This window comes from Oreochromis niloticus, linkage group LG7, assembly GCF_001858045.2.
Source record: "Oreochromis niloticus isolate F11D_XX linkage group LG7, O_niloticus_UMD_NMBU, whole genome shotgun sequence".
NCBI classification, from domain to species: domain Eukaryota; kingdom Metazoa; phylum Chordata; class Actinopteri; order Cichliformes; family Cichlidae; genus Oreochromis; species Oreochromis niloticus.
In genome coordinates this window covers 32,571,237-32,588,336 of record NC_031972.2, presented here as the reverse complement: position 1 = coordinate 32,588,336, position 17,100 = coordinate 32,571,237, and the positions used below count along the sequence as shown (strand labels likewise).

At 38.7% G+C, this 17,100-nt stretch overlaps 1 protein-coding gene across 11 annotated transcripts in view; it reads left to right on the top strand.

The window, feature by feature from the left end:
- Positions 1-17,100, top strand: part of tcf4 (transcription factor 4) — a 235,976-nt gene that overhangs the window by 186,700 nt on the left and 32,176 nt on the right. For all 11 annotated transcript variants that reach the window (XM_025909412.1, XM_025909408.1, XM_025909409.1 and 8 more), the window contains 7 exons: positions 40-145; positions 4,340-4,488; positions 5,305-5,452; positions 10,771-10,841; positions 11,054-11,132; positions 15,948-16,027; positions 16,231-16,440. In XM_025909412.1, the coding sequence (XP_025765197.1) occupies positions 40-145; positions 4,340-4,488; positions 5,305-5,452; positions 10,771-10,841; positions 11,054-11,132; positions 15,948-16,027; positions 16,231-16,440 (843 nt within the window). The remainder of the gene's footprint in view (positions 1-39; positions 146-4,339; positions 4,489-5,304; positions 5,453-10,770; positions 10,842-11,053; positions 11,133-15,947; positions 16,028-16,230; positions 16,441-17,100) is intronic.

Here is a 17,100-nt window from a genome sequence, read left to right as displayed (position 1 = left end):
ATTTTTGCCTGACGTCGTGTGTTTCTGTGTTTGTTGCAGGTGTACGCTCCGTCTGCCAGCACAGCCGACTACAACAGGGACTCACCGGGTTATCCCTCCTCCAAACCTCCCAGTGCTGGCTTCCCAAGCTCTTTCTTTATGCCAGGTAATCACATTCACACACACATACACAAGGTCTGTCCTTCGTCAAACCTCCCACCACCACATTCCCAAGCTCACTGTGGATACTGGATAGCTGACAAAATGAGCCGAAGGCTCCCTGAACTGGAAGTTGTTCTCACCAAAATCAGCCAAAGAATTGAGTCATACATTTAGTTATTTATTATCACAGCCACCCAGAGGAGGTCTTCATAGTTTGCAGGACACAGCGGTGATGTCAACATCACTGATGCTGTTTGCTAACTTACTTGCAGTGGCTAGAGTAGCTGTGCTCTTCATTTTAATTTTAGCTCATGTGTCTATCTACTCTTTGGTCACTCTGGTCTCAAACTCGGAAAGGAATATCAAACAACGACACTCGCCTGTACATATTTCTATTAGGATTCCAGTTGCAGTGCGAAGACGAGTCATGTTATGATTTATAGAACCGAATAGTGCAAATAAAAAAAAATACTAATTTTAAATTCTCTAAAAATACACTGGACAACTTAAAGATCAAAGACTCAACTCTATAATAAACTTTCATGGATTAGGTTGTAGCCACTGATGTGACTTTGTGCAAACATTTCATTTGTGACCTTTTAAATTAAAACATGAATTGTCCTGGCAAAGCCTGCGATTTCCACATGTCAGAGCAATTTAGTGTTGACACAGGTTGGATCAGCAGCTTGAGCAGGTGGTTGGTTGGTTGGTTTGGTTCACCTGGAGCATTGGTTCCATTTCAGCGCTTTGATTTTATGGAACACTAGCCCAACAAACAAGTGAGTCATGTAGATATACTACAGTGTAATATAGAGATGGACCGATCCGATACTACGTATCGGCATCGGTCCGATACTGACCTAAATTACTGGATCGGATATCGGAGAGAAATAAAAAATGTAATCCGATCCATTAAATATCAAAAAAGCACCTCACAAAACTTGCGGCATGGCGTAACTCGGCTCATAACCGTAGCACGTCGGAGCAGTATGCCTCACGTGATAGAGCGGCTGTGTGTATTTGTAGCCTCGCTACCAAACCAGCATTTCATCTCCGAGGAAGTTATCCCAGAGAGAAGTAAAGCAAGTGTGTAAGTTCATCTCTGAATGTTTGTAAAGCATTCCCACGTTAAGCTTAACAACCAACATATGGAGCGACTGCCACTTCTTGCTGCTACTTCAATCATGAAACTGATTAATGATCAGCTGATCGGCTTTTCTGTCGCGAGTCCATCTCTCTTCTTTGTTTTTGGCCCACTTTGCACCAGAAAGAGGAAACCAGCGGCTAAACAACAGCAGCACGTTTAAGCTTGATAAGCTGTTGTTAGAATTTATTTAATATTACTTTCTACACCAGGATCTTTTTCTACGTTGCTGACGGCTGGTAACTGTGCAGGGGCGGATCTAGCAAAGTTATGCCAGGGGGGCCGATAGGGCATTAACAGGGAAAAGGGGGCACAAAGACATACTTTTCTTTCTTATTCTCATTTAAAATGTCTAGCTTTTAATAAATAATTATCTGAATCTTACACCCAAAGTTTTAATCTGATGTAAAATGTATAGAAGTCCATTACTGTATATAGTAACTCTTAAGTCTATATACCCTAGTAAGCTATAGTACTTTTTCCTTTGGGAAGGTACCATCTGTGAATTCTGCAATTCTGTTGAAGAAAGATGTTGAATCTATTTAATTATTCTTGAAAAATAATTTATTTCTGTGCATTTTTTTTTTCACACTGCATCAAATTAAAGTTGATTACATCGATTAAGCATCATGAGGTGGAGGGTGGGGGGTGGTTCCCTATTTTTTTTTGCTGGGAGTTTGCAACCCTATTAGTTAGGTTGCTTAATATTTCTGCTAAGTACTCTTTAAAATACCAGAATAGGAAGGATGGAGTAGGTTTAAGTTTATTAGATTGATCAGTGTTGCTGAACTATGAAATATTTTGGGTGCAGTGTATTTTTTACATACAAGTATAACAGAATAGCTTTAGTGTTGTTGTTTATTTAAACTTGAGTATGAACTTGCAGCAAGATATTAAAAAAAATAGTTTTATTGATTAAAAACACACTATATCGGATTCATATCGGTATCGGCAGATATCCAAATTTATGATATCGGTATCGGACATAAAAAAGTGGTATCGTGCCATCTCTAGTGTAATATAAGGTGCAGGTGCTTGTCATTGATTGGATAACTAAAACTACTGGCTCTGTTAGAGTAGTTTTTAATGATTCAAAATAAAAAATAAAAAACTTTTACTTGGGCTTAACACAGCACCTCAGCTCATCCTGTGTGAAACCAGCTGTTTTAACGCCCCACTTCTTTTAAGACTAACTCTTTTAGCAAACTTTCTTGTGAATGTCTCCGCGGTGTAAGCAGAAGTTCTGAACAGCAGGTGTGCTCACAGCCAGAGCTATGCCTAAGATAAATATATTATAGATAGCCACTTTTATTACATCATTCAGAGCCAAGAATAGAAAAAAAACTCTGAAAAAGATCATTTGGAGCAGTCTGAAGCCTGTGCTCTGGCTCCCAGGGATTACTTATACATACACTGACCTCATTATCTGAAACTTTGGCCATGTATAATATGCACATACACTTCTGTAGCAGAGAAAATAAATAAAAGAATAACAGGTCTACTTTAGTATCTCTTTGAAGAGACTGGTTTAAAAATAAAGGCCATTATCTCTGCGTTATGCCCCTCCTTTTAGAGTGTTTGGTCCTGTTTTGATTAAACAAATTTGTCTGCTTTTCAGCTATAGATGGAAAATACTTTGACAATATTAAATCCTCATTTTACCCCCAACTCTCCTCTTTTCTCTCCGCTGGGTGTCTGTCATGTGAATACAGTACATACACTCCCAGCTAATTTCACAAGGTGGACATGGTCCCAGAAATCAGGTTTGTCCTGCACACATCCGTGTTAACCGGGTTATTCTTAAATTCTTAATGTGAGGAAGGAGACCAGGTGTCCCATTTATATGAATGTTTTCTGAAATCAGGTTACCGCACAAAGTGGGTCAGATTGCTGAACTGCATGTAGACACTGTTGAGTGTCTGGAAGGTTTGACAGCAGAGAGAAACCTCACTGTGTTTTCGCCTTGTTTTCTTACACAGGAGATTACCTTATCAGAAACCTGCACATCACATGTACCTCCCCCTAAAGTTCATTAATATATATCATATATATATTTTGTTTTACTATAGTGGGAAAAAATATCTAAATCATGCAATCACTGCTTGACTTTTACAGTCAAACATGTGAATAATGGCAGCAGCAGCTGATGACCTCAAAACAAGATAATAAATTGGTAAAATAGCCATGTTAGTTCAGTAGCATGAAAAATGTAACTTTACTCTCTGTGAAATCAATCTCTCTGATTATAAGAGCCTTTCAAATATCAGAAATTGTGTGGTACTTTTCTCATTCCCATGATTAGGTCTTCTAGACAAGCTGCAATTTAAAAATAGTGACAGAGCATGTCTTCTACTAACTGGAAGCCCCTCGGTCGATTCAAACTTCCTCTGGTCCATAGTTGAACCGAAAATCCCGTTGCAATATTACGTTTATTTACCCGGATACTTGCAACAAAGAGAATAAGGTTAAAGGCTGTGTGGGTGGGTGGTCAGATTGTCTGTGGAGGTTGAGGCTAGAGTGTCTTTCTGGTATTATTTCTGATGAGGAGATATTTGGCAGATATTTGGAGCCAGTTGAGGCTAGTGGTGTGGAAAGCTGAGGGCCAAATGGATCCTAAGGATGAATAATATCAGTTGAGGGGAAACTGAGACAGCACTCATTTGGAAAGATTATAGCAAAAAAGCTACTGAAATGCTCAAACTAGAGTGATATTAACTGAGTCTACAATCTGGCAGAAGATTAGTGTGTATAAATCTGGAGCTGTAGTAGCTGATTGGATAATTAGAAGAACCAGCACCTAGGCACCCTTGAAACCACTCCTGTAATGGCATAGATAGAGAAAGTTAGTGGGGGAATGTTATTTTTATGACTTTTTTTAGTGGTGCATTTGTAGGTCTTGCACAAAAGCCCTTAGTTACAAGGAAAAAAGCATGCAGCTTTAACAATAACATTATTTTTGTTTTTAAAACCTTTGTCTTAAGGTTTTGTAAAAAGAACAAATCAAAATACATTTTTCTAACTTCCTTATCTTTCTTTCTGTATTGCCTTTATCAGATGGTCACCACAGCGGCGATCCCTGGACCAGCAGTAGCAGCAGTATGAGCCAGCAAGGTTACCACGGCAGCATGCTAGGTGGCGGGAATTCAGCCCACGGCGCTGCCCAGAGCTCCTCCTACTGCGGGATTCACCCTCACGACAGACTGGTGAGCAGAGCTGTCTGTCACACGGTGTCCAAACATGGACACAACATGGAGAATGTGCTTCTTTAGTGATTTTTTTTTCTGAAGCTGCATTGCACAGTCGGGCCATCCAGCTAGCAGCTAAATCCAGTAAGCAACCCTAGAGTGTAGATTTTTATTCTACTACCTACATTCTGCAGGAAAATTAAATTCAACCAGTAGATTCAAATGAAATAAGACAACCCTGAAAAGGATTCATTCAAGCTTGCATGTCTTTGGTGAACACTTAAAAAGGAAAAAGGAAATATTGAGTCATTAGTTGGCATCTGAATGGTGGCTCTTGGACATTTATACAGAAAACTACATGGAACAAAAACTTAAAGCCACTGTAACTGAAACTATAATGACCAAAATTACAATTATGGTTACAATCCTGTTAGTCATAGATTTATAATCAACAAAATCCATTAATGAAATAAATCTATCAGTAGTGATTAATATATTAAAGACTGCTGGCTCTCTGCAGAATGAATTCAACATGCTGTGTTTTTCCAGTTATTGTTAGCTGGCTATATTGTGCTTTACTGGAAGTGCACATTTGCAGATCTGGACACATGAGAAAGATTAATAAATTCTACACATATGTGAAGCCATAAAGCTGTCAAGTGTCATTAGATAGTAATTCTTTTATTTCAGTTCTAGCGCTGTAATTATCCAGAGCGCAGGCTTCATGTTTGTAACCACTTCCTTCTGTTTTTTATTTTATTCTAATGTAATCTTTCCTGTTTCATAGCAGTTTTCATATTAAAGGTTCATTTTTTTCCATCCGTCTCTCCGCAGAGCTACCCGTCTCACTCGTCTGCAGATATCAACTCCAGCCTTCCTCCCATGTCCAGCTTCCACAGAGGGGGAGGTGGTGGGGGCGGGGCAAATCACTACAGCACCGCCTCTTGCACTGCCCCTACCAATGGAACAGACAGCATCATGGGTAAGATGCCTGTGTAAAGAAATTACAAGGTCACTGTTAGCGTTAAATAATACTTAAAGGCAATCATGTCTCTCCTGATCACTCAGTGAACATTTCAAAATCTTTAATTTTACTAGCTTTAATCCGTAAAGACATTATCCAATACTGTTGCTTGGTGATCAACACAGCAAACACGGTTAGCTGATGGGAATAAGCATCCTTTCCCATAGTGATTGTGATATTCCAAATCTCTTGATCTAATGAATGATTCTCCATTCATTAGATGCACGCCTGTCTTCATCCTTGCTCGCAGTGTAAGAATTAACTGAATGCCATCCAGTTTCATCCAAAGATATTCACGGTTGTCAGAGGACGAAACCCACTGACACTGGCGATTAGTCCTCTGACTTTTCTCTAGTACCACAATGAGGTTCAATATTTTTGTTTTTTCCTGTTTAGCAGAATGTTTTAGCACACTGTAGATAAATTGTGTACATGTACTAATGAAATTTGTGCATGCACTTTGTGTTTAGTGCTAACTAGGAGCTGTTAGGTTTTTTACACATACAGTATGACTAAGAGAGTGTTAACAGCGACATCGTAAACCTAACAGGATATATTTCATATAAGTCCATAAATATTTGTTGCTTGTGGGTTTCAGAGCTGTAGACTTCAGAATTCAGATCTGACTTGGACTTGACTCTAAGACTTCCTGAGTTGACTAAAGACTTTAAAAAAACATAACATGACCTCAGAGACTTGCAGTATGAAATCTGGACTGACCTAAAGAACGGGACTCTTGACTTGGGACTTTCTTAAAAACAAAAGTAAAAGCTCTGCTGTGTAGAAGTTAAATTGTTAATGTAACTGTTTTGATTGCATTAAAATTATGAATCTTTTTCTTCATTGTTGTTATTTTGGAGTGATGATTTGGGTGCACTAAATGCTTTCAAACATGTACTCTGCAAATTCATCCTTTAAGCCCACAACAATTTTTTTGTTTATTTGTTTCTATAGAATTTAAATACTTTTATTCATATTGCTAAATAATTTTAACAATCACAAAACTGTCAGAAATTTGCAGCATCGGTTATGGCAAGCCCTTCATCCTTTAGACAGGAGACACCCCCACACATTGGTACTGATTAATTTGGGGCTTGTTTTACGTAAAATATCACTAAATATTAATCAGTTTGTAAAGTGCTCCCAGGTCAATTTATGTGCATTAAGTAACTGAATATTTCAGGTTTGGAATCCAGTTTTGTTTTTGTGTGTATGGATACATAAATAAACTGCCTTGTACAGTGGCCGTCAGTAGGAACCCAAAAATAAATCTGGGGATCCTCCTCGTGCTTAGGGAGGAGTCACATGTACCCATTTCAGGTTTCAATCCTCTCATTTACTTCAGATGGCTTGATGTGATGTGTTGCTGAGCTGAATTGTGGATCCATTGCTTTTCTTTTCTTTGCTCAAGCTGTTTGTGCTGAAAAGTTAAGGCCAGTTCAAATATCAGAGCAGGCGCCAGCAAATCGAATCACATTTATTTAAATCCTCCAGTGCTGCAACTAGCCAATCAAATCATGTTATGATAATATCCTGAGAGAGGGAGGTAATTGCTTGTGCATTTGGCTATCAAAATACAGGAGGAGTTGGTCATTACAGGGAGTCATCAGCCTGTTGTATAAGAAAAAAAGTCTAGCACAGGCAGCTTACTTGGCTTATGCTAATTGCTAATCTAAACTCAGTTAGGCTGCCTTGTGAGTGATTGTTTATTGCTGCTGTGATGTTTGCACCAGCAAAGATGCTCCACACATGCCCATCATCAATCACTGAAGCAGCGTGAATCTTCTCCAAAGGTCCGTCCACAACTACGCAATTTCATTTTAAACATATGACGGTCTCACTCACAAGTAAACCAAAATAATAGAGCACCGCTGCTGCCTTGCATTGGATAAGTGGAGGAAGATGGATGGATGGATGGATGGACCTTTGTTTCACTATTTTTCTCCCTCTGTAGTTTTTTCTACTCTTTTAGGCCCGATGCTTCCTCTTTGCACAGGTGCACACATGCCCACTGTACGTGAAAAGTCCAGATAATGTGTAACAAGTGTGTTAGCAGAGACAGAGATTATTTCTGAATAGGTTCTGCTTAGATGGAGATTTTAAAACACTTTTAAAGTAAGTGTTTTAACGTGGATGCTGCCTAAATGTGTTTCCAATGAACTTTGTCGCATAACGAATACGATATACAAGATTCTCCATATAAGACCAAACAGTTTTGTGATATTTTAAAATTTTGTTTTTTATGCACTACATGGAAAAACACCTAGAGTTACTACTTAAGAAATGAGGTTAACAGTTCTTCCCTATTAGCAGGGTTTTGTTTACAGCCACATAATCAGTTACAACTCTCCGTGCTGTGATTAGACACAGATGATTTAAACGTTTTTGTTAGAGAGTCAGAAACAGAATATAGTCAAACTGAGAAGCACACTTGGACTTCATTTTGGCTTGACCTTGACATCACCGTAACACACCACTGCATGCACACAAACACACACATACACACAGCATGCCATATGGACCCCTTACTTTGAGTCCCGTAGAACAAATAGAACAGCAATAAGAAACAGATTGAAAGTTTGTTTTCATGGAAATACATCTCCAACATTCCTCATCTGACACAGACACAGTTCGAGCAGATAAGTGTAAACACAAGATGAACCTAATAAAAAGCATGCTGCTGTTGTTTAAATGTAAACCTATGGTAAACGTGAACTCACAAACTCTTAAACACGGACGCTGGGTGTTTATAGGTGAATTTCTGCCTCAGTCTGCTTTTGTACAACTAAACAAGCACATTGCCTTTATGTAGAACATGAGCTGTGGACACTAAAGAGTCATGTCGGTTGTAATTAATACCAATAACAAGCAATGTTCCTAAGAGGAATGTCCTTAGTGACAGAATTTACCTCACCTGTATCTATCTGTAGGATCAGTGTATTATATTTCCATCAAATCAAACCTCACACCTGAACTCTGAGATTTTACAATTGCAAGGGACACAGATCTTAAAAGTGAATGATTGATTGTCTTTTAAGTCCAGTAAATAAAGGATAATCTTTGGTTTAGTTTGACCCTGGGAAACTGGAAAATTAAATATCCTATATTTTACTATATTCCTAGGTAAAAATAGAAAAAATATATTTTCTATGTTGCAGCATGCTTTGTAACGTAATATTACAGCGATGCAAAAGGCCAATTTTTGTCATTCGAGGTACCAGATAGAAATAGTGACTACCCAGGTGTCCACTATCTGTGAATAAAACTTATAGGGCTCTAGAAGAGATTTAATACCAGCATTATGTCAATAGATGTACTATTTGTTGAAAACAAAAACAAGAAACTTTGTGCACGTACTATTCACGTTTGTTACACTGCGTATTTTAACAGTCAGGGCAAATATTTAATCTGAGCAGCTGCTGGTTATCAATCCACTTTAATCAAATTAGCCACTAAATGTTTAAAACCTGCCTGTATGAAACACAGAGAGTATATAAACTTACTTACTCAAATGAAAGTCTGTGAAACCTTTTGTGTAATCACAATTAAGAAAAAGTCATTACGATTTTCTTAGTGTTTATTGACCTAAGGTGTGAGAGTTTGCTAGTTCATACAATGCATTAAAACTTGCTGCATTGTAAGTGCAGTAAAGTTTTAAAAGTAATAGCTATCCATTCTCTTCCATGTATCAAATTTCGCTGCTAAACATAACAAATGTAAAAGAGAAAGGGGACAATTAAGTCAGAGAAATGCAAAAGAAAAACAGAATTTGTTGGTGTAGCGGTAAATACTTACTCACCCTAAGCTGTTAGCTTTCTTCACGCTATGCTAGCTATCCATTTAACAGTCCTTGCACTGCTGCAAGCATAGTATAGCAAACAGCATAGCATAGTAAAAACATAAAATCATGCAACTGAATAGAGTAGATCAGCCCCATACATCCGCCCTCTGTTGAGTCCATGTGGTACCTATCATATTGGCGGATACCTTAAGTATTATGCACTGTAAACAATTAGCATGAACAATGTACCTGATTCACAGCAAGGAACTGGAGATACAAAAACAAAAGCAAAAAAACTAAATAGTGATTTACTAATAATTTGGTTCATAAAATTAATTAGATTTTTTTCTCTTTCTTTGAGGAGGTGACGGACAAAACCCCCCAAAACTTAAAAAAAAAAAAAAAAATTGTTTTATTCTCTCTATGCTCTCCTGCTTTGTGGCTATAAGCTCTCGTTTATGAAAAAGATTTTCTCCTGCATATGTTTTGAATTATGCATCAAGTGAGGATCTGTGTTTGTGTTTGTGTGTGTTTGTGTGTGTGTGTGTGTGTCAAACAGTAATCCCTTGGATGGTTTACTAGGCCAGTGGTGTGGCATGAGTGAGACATGAGGCTTTAACCCCAAAACATATGCTGCTTCCCGTCTCTCGTTCTGTCTACCTGTCTCTCTCTCTCTTTTCTTTCTAGCAGCTTAAAGAAGTCCACTGCTGCCAATCTCTGTAATGGATTCATTTGCCGTGAAAGGATGTGTTTTTGCTGCGCGCACGCGTGTTTGTGTGTCTTTGTGTGTGTGTCTAACTTGTGTGTGCGAGCGTAAACTTTCCATCTGGGATCTTCTATCAGGAGAGATGAGCTGTGAGCATGTCAGTCTTATGCCTCAGTATACGTGTGTGTGTGTGCGTGTGTTTGTGTGGGCGCTCATCTGGTCCTGTGAGGTCACTTCCTTCCTCTCTGGCCTCAGTGCTCTTCAAGTGTGTGAAACAGATTTAGTTGCATTTAAAGTCCAGCGTTTTTCAAACACATGGCGTCACACATTTAAAATGCGAATGCATGGTAGTGTTGAATGTCTGTTACTATTAAAGTCTGTTTTTGATTCTCTTTATTTCAATAAGGATCCATTCATTCCTTCATTTATTGCAGCAAATGCATTTCAGCAGTGGCTCAGCAGGTTAATGTTGCCTTGAACTGCCTAGATGGTGCTAACCTTTGATGTAAGAGCGCTAAGGAGGAAGTCAATGTATTAACGACCCAAAAACATGGAAAGGATTCCTTGAAAAAAGATTGAATATTATTACTGAAAGTGTGGGACTTGCATTTCTTGGAGGTTGACAAAATGTGATTTTTGAGGTGTAATTTCCAGTTCTAATAAACATGTTTTTAAGGTTTATGTGTGGAACGGATGGGCTGAATAATTAAATATGTAGTTAACAACATCCTTATTTACAAGAATACATCCCTCTTTTCCCCTGTGTGTGTGTGTGTGTGTGTGTCACAGCTAACCGAGCACAGAGCGGAGCAGCCAGCAGCTCTCAGACAGGAGATGCCTTAGGGAAAGCACTCGCATCGGTAAGTACAGCACACACACACACACACACACACACACACACACACACACACACACACACACACACACACTTTCATGCAGACACATTTTATAATGCTTTTCCTCCCAGTTCTGTTCTGTTTTCAAGCCTTTCTCGATGTGTAATACTACTTTAACTATATCCTGTATTCTTTCAACTCTCATTGTTATACTGGATTTTTACAAATTTTTACAGATCTATTCTCCTGATCACACGAACAACAGCTTCTCTTCCAATCCCTCCACCCCAGTCGGATCCCCACCCTCCCTCACAGGTAAATATACATGATGCTTAAGGTCCAATCACTGCACAGCAGCTACTATATCACCACAAATTTGCACAGACTGACACTCACAGAAGAAAGAAACAGAGCTGACTAAAGACTAGGACTCGAGTAAGACCTGAATAAATCACAAGGACGTGAGACTTGACTCAGACTTGTTTAAAAGCTGGACTTTTTCAAGACTTGAGACTTTTGACTTGAACTCGTCTCAAGTGACCTTTGACTTGCCTCTTTGGTGATTTGTAACTTGATTTGAGCTTGGCTAACTCAACCCTCTTGACCCTTTCAGTTTGCCTAAAAGAAGCATGTGATGTTGTAAGAAAGTTTTCTTATTAAATTGCAGTAAAATCCTCTAATCGCACACATTCTCATCTCTGAAGCCTTAATTCGTTTTTTTTAATGTCGTAAACTAGAAGAACAAAACAGCTTTGTTGAATTTTGCTACTCTTGGCACTTCAATCTGATTAATCGCTGCAGGAGTCATGGTCGTGCTGGCCCACTGCTAACCGAATTTAACAGTAATATTGGTCACACAAACACTGGAAACCAAATCACAGTTCCTAAACACAAATAAACATCATAACACTAACAAAAATACAACTTAAACTTTCACATTTCTTTAAGTCTTTCTGTTTTCCAAATAAAAAAATATGGTATTATAGTGTAAAAAAAGACACTCCAATGCATTAAGAGGATTCAGTTGTATTTTTCAAAACTTACTTTTTGTTCTTTCGCATGAATTAAGACTAATCTAAGACTTTTTTTCATTTATTCTGTCATCACATTTTACACAGAGCTTAAAAAACACATAAAGTTCAGTCTTTGTACCAAGTAGTAACTAAATTGGATCAGGCAGAATCAATGTTTGCAGTATCCCTGGCTTTCATTCTGTTCATTAAAGCTCCTCTACTCTCCAAAAACAAAAGAAAACGACAGCAAACTCAAGCTTCAAAACATATTTGTAGGCCATTTTTTTGAAGACAAAATGCGAATTACACATTTTTTTTTACTTATGCCAGCATTATTCAATAATCTAAAACCAACAATAGAAATGCTTTTCTTTCAGCCACTTTCTTTTTTACTTTTTTCTGCAGTGAAATTTCAAAGAAAAACCATATTTTCTCTGTACACAGTTTGAAAGCCACTTTGATTTTTCTATCATTATTAACATTATTTGCATTCTTTTAAAATAAACCAGCTCATTAAATTTGATATAGTGAGACTTTGGAAATAGTGGTTCAGTATGATCGCAGTAAACAGCCTTGTTAACAATGCGCATGACACTTTTTTGTGATAAAACTATTGAATTTATTGTTTTTTTTAAAAAGTGGAAGTCCACACTTCCACATAGTAACAAATGTAAGGAAGTTTTCACAACACCTACAAATATTGCTCATTAAACTCGAAATTTATTAACAAATAATCATATTAAGGATTTTACTCATTTGAAAGATTTCAAACTATTTTTTCATTTGCATTTCCATTTTTTCCCAGTATAAGTTGAATATGTATCAACTACAGAAATAACACATTTTAATGAATTACCAACATTACATGTATTAATATGATTCTGTGACTCTGTGAGTTTAACTGTTATTTAATGAACCCCTTGACTTTACCTAGTGTAAAAAATACAGATTCTCTAAAAAGCTTTGCACTGGCTGAAAGTTACCTCTGACTTGAAGTTTCAAAGCACTTCAGAATTAAGTTAACAGCACTGGGTTGTTTCGACTGGCCTGAAACCTTAAATCTTTATTACAGCTCTGGGGATGAGGAGAGTATTAAGTTATCCAAAAGATATTTAAAACACTAACTGAAACTATATATTTAATTGAATAAACTAGGGATTTCTTTCCTTATCAAAAGTGCAATTTCTCGTCATAAGACAAAGCCAAAATAAGGCATTAATAATTGCTGTCTCCTCTTTGCACCCCTCCTCGCTCTCCTATTTCCACCAATTACTCCTTCTCTCTATGGATGCTGTAAACTCTAGCCGCTCCTTAAAGTGAAAAATGACTTTTCCTAATAATAGTTGTGTCGAATTTGTCTCTAATTGTCGCTGCTACACACACCGTTTGATAGTTCGCCGCCGCGCCTTGTGACTGATAGCTTTAATTACGAGCACCACTTCGACAAATCGTTCACAAACCTACCGGCTCTGCAAACACAGTCCCCCTCCTCTCTTCCTCCTCCTCCTCCTCCTCCTCCTCCTCCTCCTTCTCTTCGTCATTGTAGCTGTCTAGGATATTGCCTGCTAAACCATAATTGGTGTTTATCATTGTGTCAGAGTTACTCCACTTTTTACAAATTAGAAATGAAGCCTATTAGAGCAAACTACATGCAAATTGATATCCAAGGCTAATTCTGCAAGGGTGTTTTACAGCATTGGACTTGGAATAATTTACCCTGCCGTTTAATACATATATTTGTATTTGCACATGAATGTACCCAGGTGATTATTCATTAATTAGCATATGGAAATGAGCATGTAATATGAATAAAGGAGAGGGGAGAGAAACGACTGCAAGACAAAGTGGGAAGACAATGAAAAAGAGAAACGTGCTAATGAGATGAGATCAGAGTTACAAGGAAGAGATCGGCGGTGAGGGCAGAGAGGGGAATGAAAGGGGTTCAAGGAGAGAGAAGGGGGAATAAAAGAAGAGAGCCGAAACAAACACAGGAGGAGGAGGAGAGGTATAAAAAGGGAGGAGGAAAGAAGGAATCTTTAACCACCTGGGCAGGTTCCAACATGGGCAGGTTCGACCATTATAGATCAGCATAAATGGTAAAATTCTGAATTCTTAAAGTAGATTTTAAACTGTTAAAACAACATTAAAATAATTACTTTTAGCGGTTGTTAGCGGTTCAGTCCCTCCATGTTCCCACATGACTTCAAGATAGATTTTTGCCTGGTGGCCAAACCGTGTTACTAAAACTTTTGTTCATTGCTAGCCATCATTTTGTAACCAACGTATTTATATTCCCCTTTCTGAGAGACAAAAAGATACTAGACTGTTTCTTAAGGAGCATTATCAAGAGATAATAGTCTTTGATATTAGGTTTTCATGTCCTTTTTATTTAAGGTAGATGAAGGACATTCAAATTAATTTGGACAAGTTTTATTCTACTTGTGTCTTTGGGAGCCGAAGTTAGCAATGTAAGAACTTTTACCCGCTAACCTTCCTGAGGTTTTTCTAATGCCAATATGACCATAGGTGCAGAGATGAGATAGCTAAAACTTTGAGTGGTCAGTAAGACAAGAAATGTGACATACAAGTGTCACCTTATTTCAAAGTGTGTAGTGATATTAATAAAAATATGAATTTGCTGGCCATACCTGTACTCAGTGTTGCTATCAGGTTCTATACCACTGTTTTACAGTACAAAACACAAATAAGTAGCCCCGGCTTGGGTGCAACAGCAGCACCTTCCAAAAAGCCCCTTAAGGTACAATAACAAGCTGTTTTTAGCTGCTCCATGTTTGATCTGGCAGAGTATTACCGTTCCCAATACAACCCTGAAAGGGGATTTGTGACTTTGTCTGGAATTGAACCAGCAACCTTTTGGTTGCTTGCTAACTGTATTGACCACTAAATTGTTTCAGGAATAATTATAGCCCATATGACAAGATTATTCATTGCTTGGTTAGACTTGGATACCACCAAAACCTGGTCAGATTTTGGAAAAGATCCAAATCTGACCAAAAAAAAATAGTAGCTGATTTTTTTTTTTTTTTTTTTTATGAGCTTTAACAGACTTCCCAAATTTAGAAATTTCTGCTCTCAAGACCCTGTTTCCTTTAACAAGAAGCTGGATTACATACATATTGTTAAAATTTGCGATACAAAGCTTGTATTGATGCATAGCAACTACAGCACGTAAAAATGCTCGTGTTCTTGGACGTGTTCTTTGTCAGGCTAAAAAGGGATAAAGCAACTAACCAAGCTGACCTCTGAAAGTTGTGACTAAATGCAGTAAAATGATGGTGAAGGTGGTTCACATGGTCATTTTACACATTTCTGTGAGACCAGTTTCTTCTAGCGCTCGCACGTTCCGAACTGGCTAACATGCTTACCGGCCACAGCCCATTGTTGTCTCTTCTGTCATCTGTTGAAAGAACTACACATACTGGCCTGTCGTCTCTCAGAAACTCATATTAATGTAAATTCGCACAAGTCGCTGTGTCTCCTCTGCCTACCAGCTAATGAGACCTGCCGATTCAGATGCGGCCCTTCAGAGTGAAAACCAGCACAAAAGCAGAGACGAGCAGGAAGACAAAGCTTGTTTATTCTGCAGAGGGCCCATGCTAATCAACCACTTGTACCTTTTCAAAGACAAAAGCCTGATATTAGCATTTTTGCTATGAGATATGAGTTGGTTTGTTTTTGTCTCCTCTTCCTCGTCTCTGTGCCTATTATGTCTGAGCACCACGAGTGGATACGATTAAAGGGTCTCCTCGTGTGTAAAGACGTTTTGTCTGGCATTTGGCGCTGCACGTCGAGTGGCTTCTGTCTTTGACATATAAAAGCAGAGGTTTTGGCTCTATTCCACACGGACATCCAGCCATTTTCTGCAGGGTCACGGGGGGTGGGGGTGTATCCAGCATGCACTGGGTCTATCAAAGAACACATACAGATGAAGGCATGTCAGCTTGAACTGTAAAAAAGCAGAAAAAAAGTTGAATTCCCATCCCGATCACCTACTCATATCCGCCTCTGGTCTGAATTCTCTCAAGTTGCCCTTGCTTTTAATCTGCCTCAGACCTCTCCATCTCAACATGATGTGTCCTTGTCTCCTCTCTCCTAGCTGCCAGTTCAGCCGTCTGGTCGAGGAATGGCGGGCAGGGAGCATCATCGCCAAACTACGAGGCTCCACTGCACTCTCTGGTGAGCACATACATACAGTAAAACACCTGTGATCATCAGTCAGTTCACCCCAAACCGTATTTTTCCACTTTCTCCTAATTACCCATCACAGGTGGTAGAAAGCAGTTTTGTTTCTCAAGGTTTTGAGATGTCCTGCACAAAAAAAACAGTTTAAAGGAACATTTAGCAGGTTTCTTATCTCTTTTTGTCCTTTCACTCTGCAGCAAAGTCGCATCGAGGACCGCCTGGAGCGTTTGGACGATGCCATTCACGTACTGCGAAGCCACGCGGTGGGACCGTCAACGGGTATGGCCAGCGGTCACGGAGACATGCATGGCCTCATCGGGGCCGCACACACGCACAACGGCGCCATGGGTGCTCTGGGCAGCGGATATGGAACGGGGCTGCTATCGGCTAACAGACACTCCCTCATGGTAGGACCTGAGTTACTCTGTCTATGCTGTGGTGATGTCATGGTTAGTAGAACCAGGGACATTGTTCTGGAGCTTCACCAAAGGCTTTAGCCTAAAAGTAAAAGAGAATATCTTACAAACGGACAGAAATTCTGTTACTTCGAGACAGATAATCAGAGGCATGTGATTCTTTAAAAAACAGGCTTACAAGATATTTGATGAAACTTGATTCATGCTCCCAGGACTCTAAAAATAAAACTTAAAAACAGCCTTTCCTTTGTACTGTTAATTAAACCAGATTTGTATATTTAAAAGTCACTTAGAAAATGTGAAACTTCACACAACTGAAAAAATGTGAGGAAGAGATGAGAGCAAACATGAATGGAGAGGAGGTTTAAACTGAAAACATGAAGTGAGACAGCAGTAATGTTTTCCATATTTAAGACTTTGGGGCCCTTTTTTCAACTTGAAACAATAAACATAAAGAACAAAACAGCTGTGTGACATAAGGAGATGTAGGAGGGCGAGAGAAAGCGCATTATCAAATACAGCGCACAGTATAAACAATTCCAGATGCTTGAACATCTTCAGCCAGACCTGCGTTGTTTACGTCTTAAAGCTCGGGCAGTATCTGAAATGAGCTATTTTCTATGTGTTAGTTCAAAGTTCCTGTCACTAGTA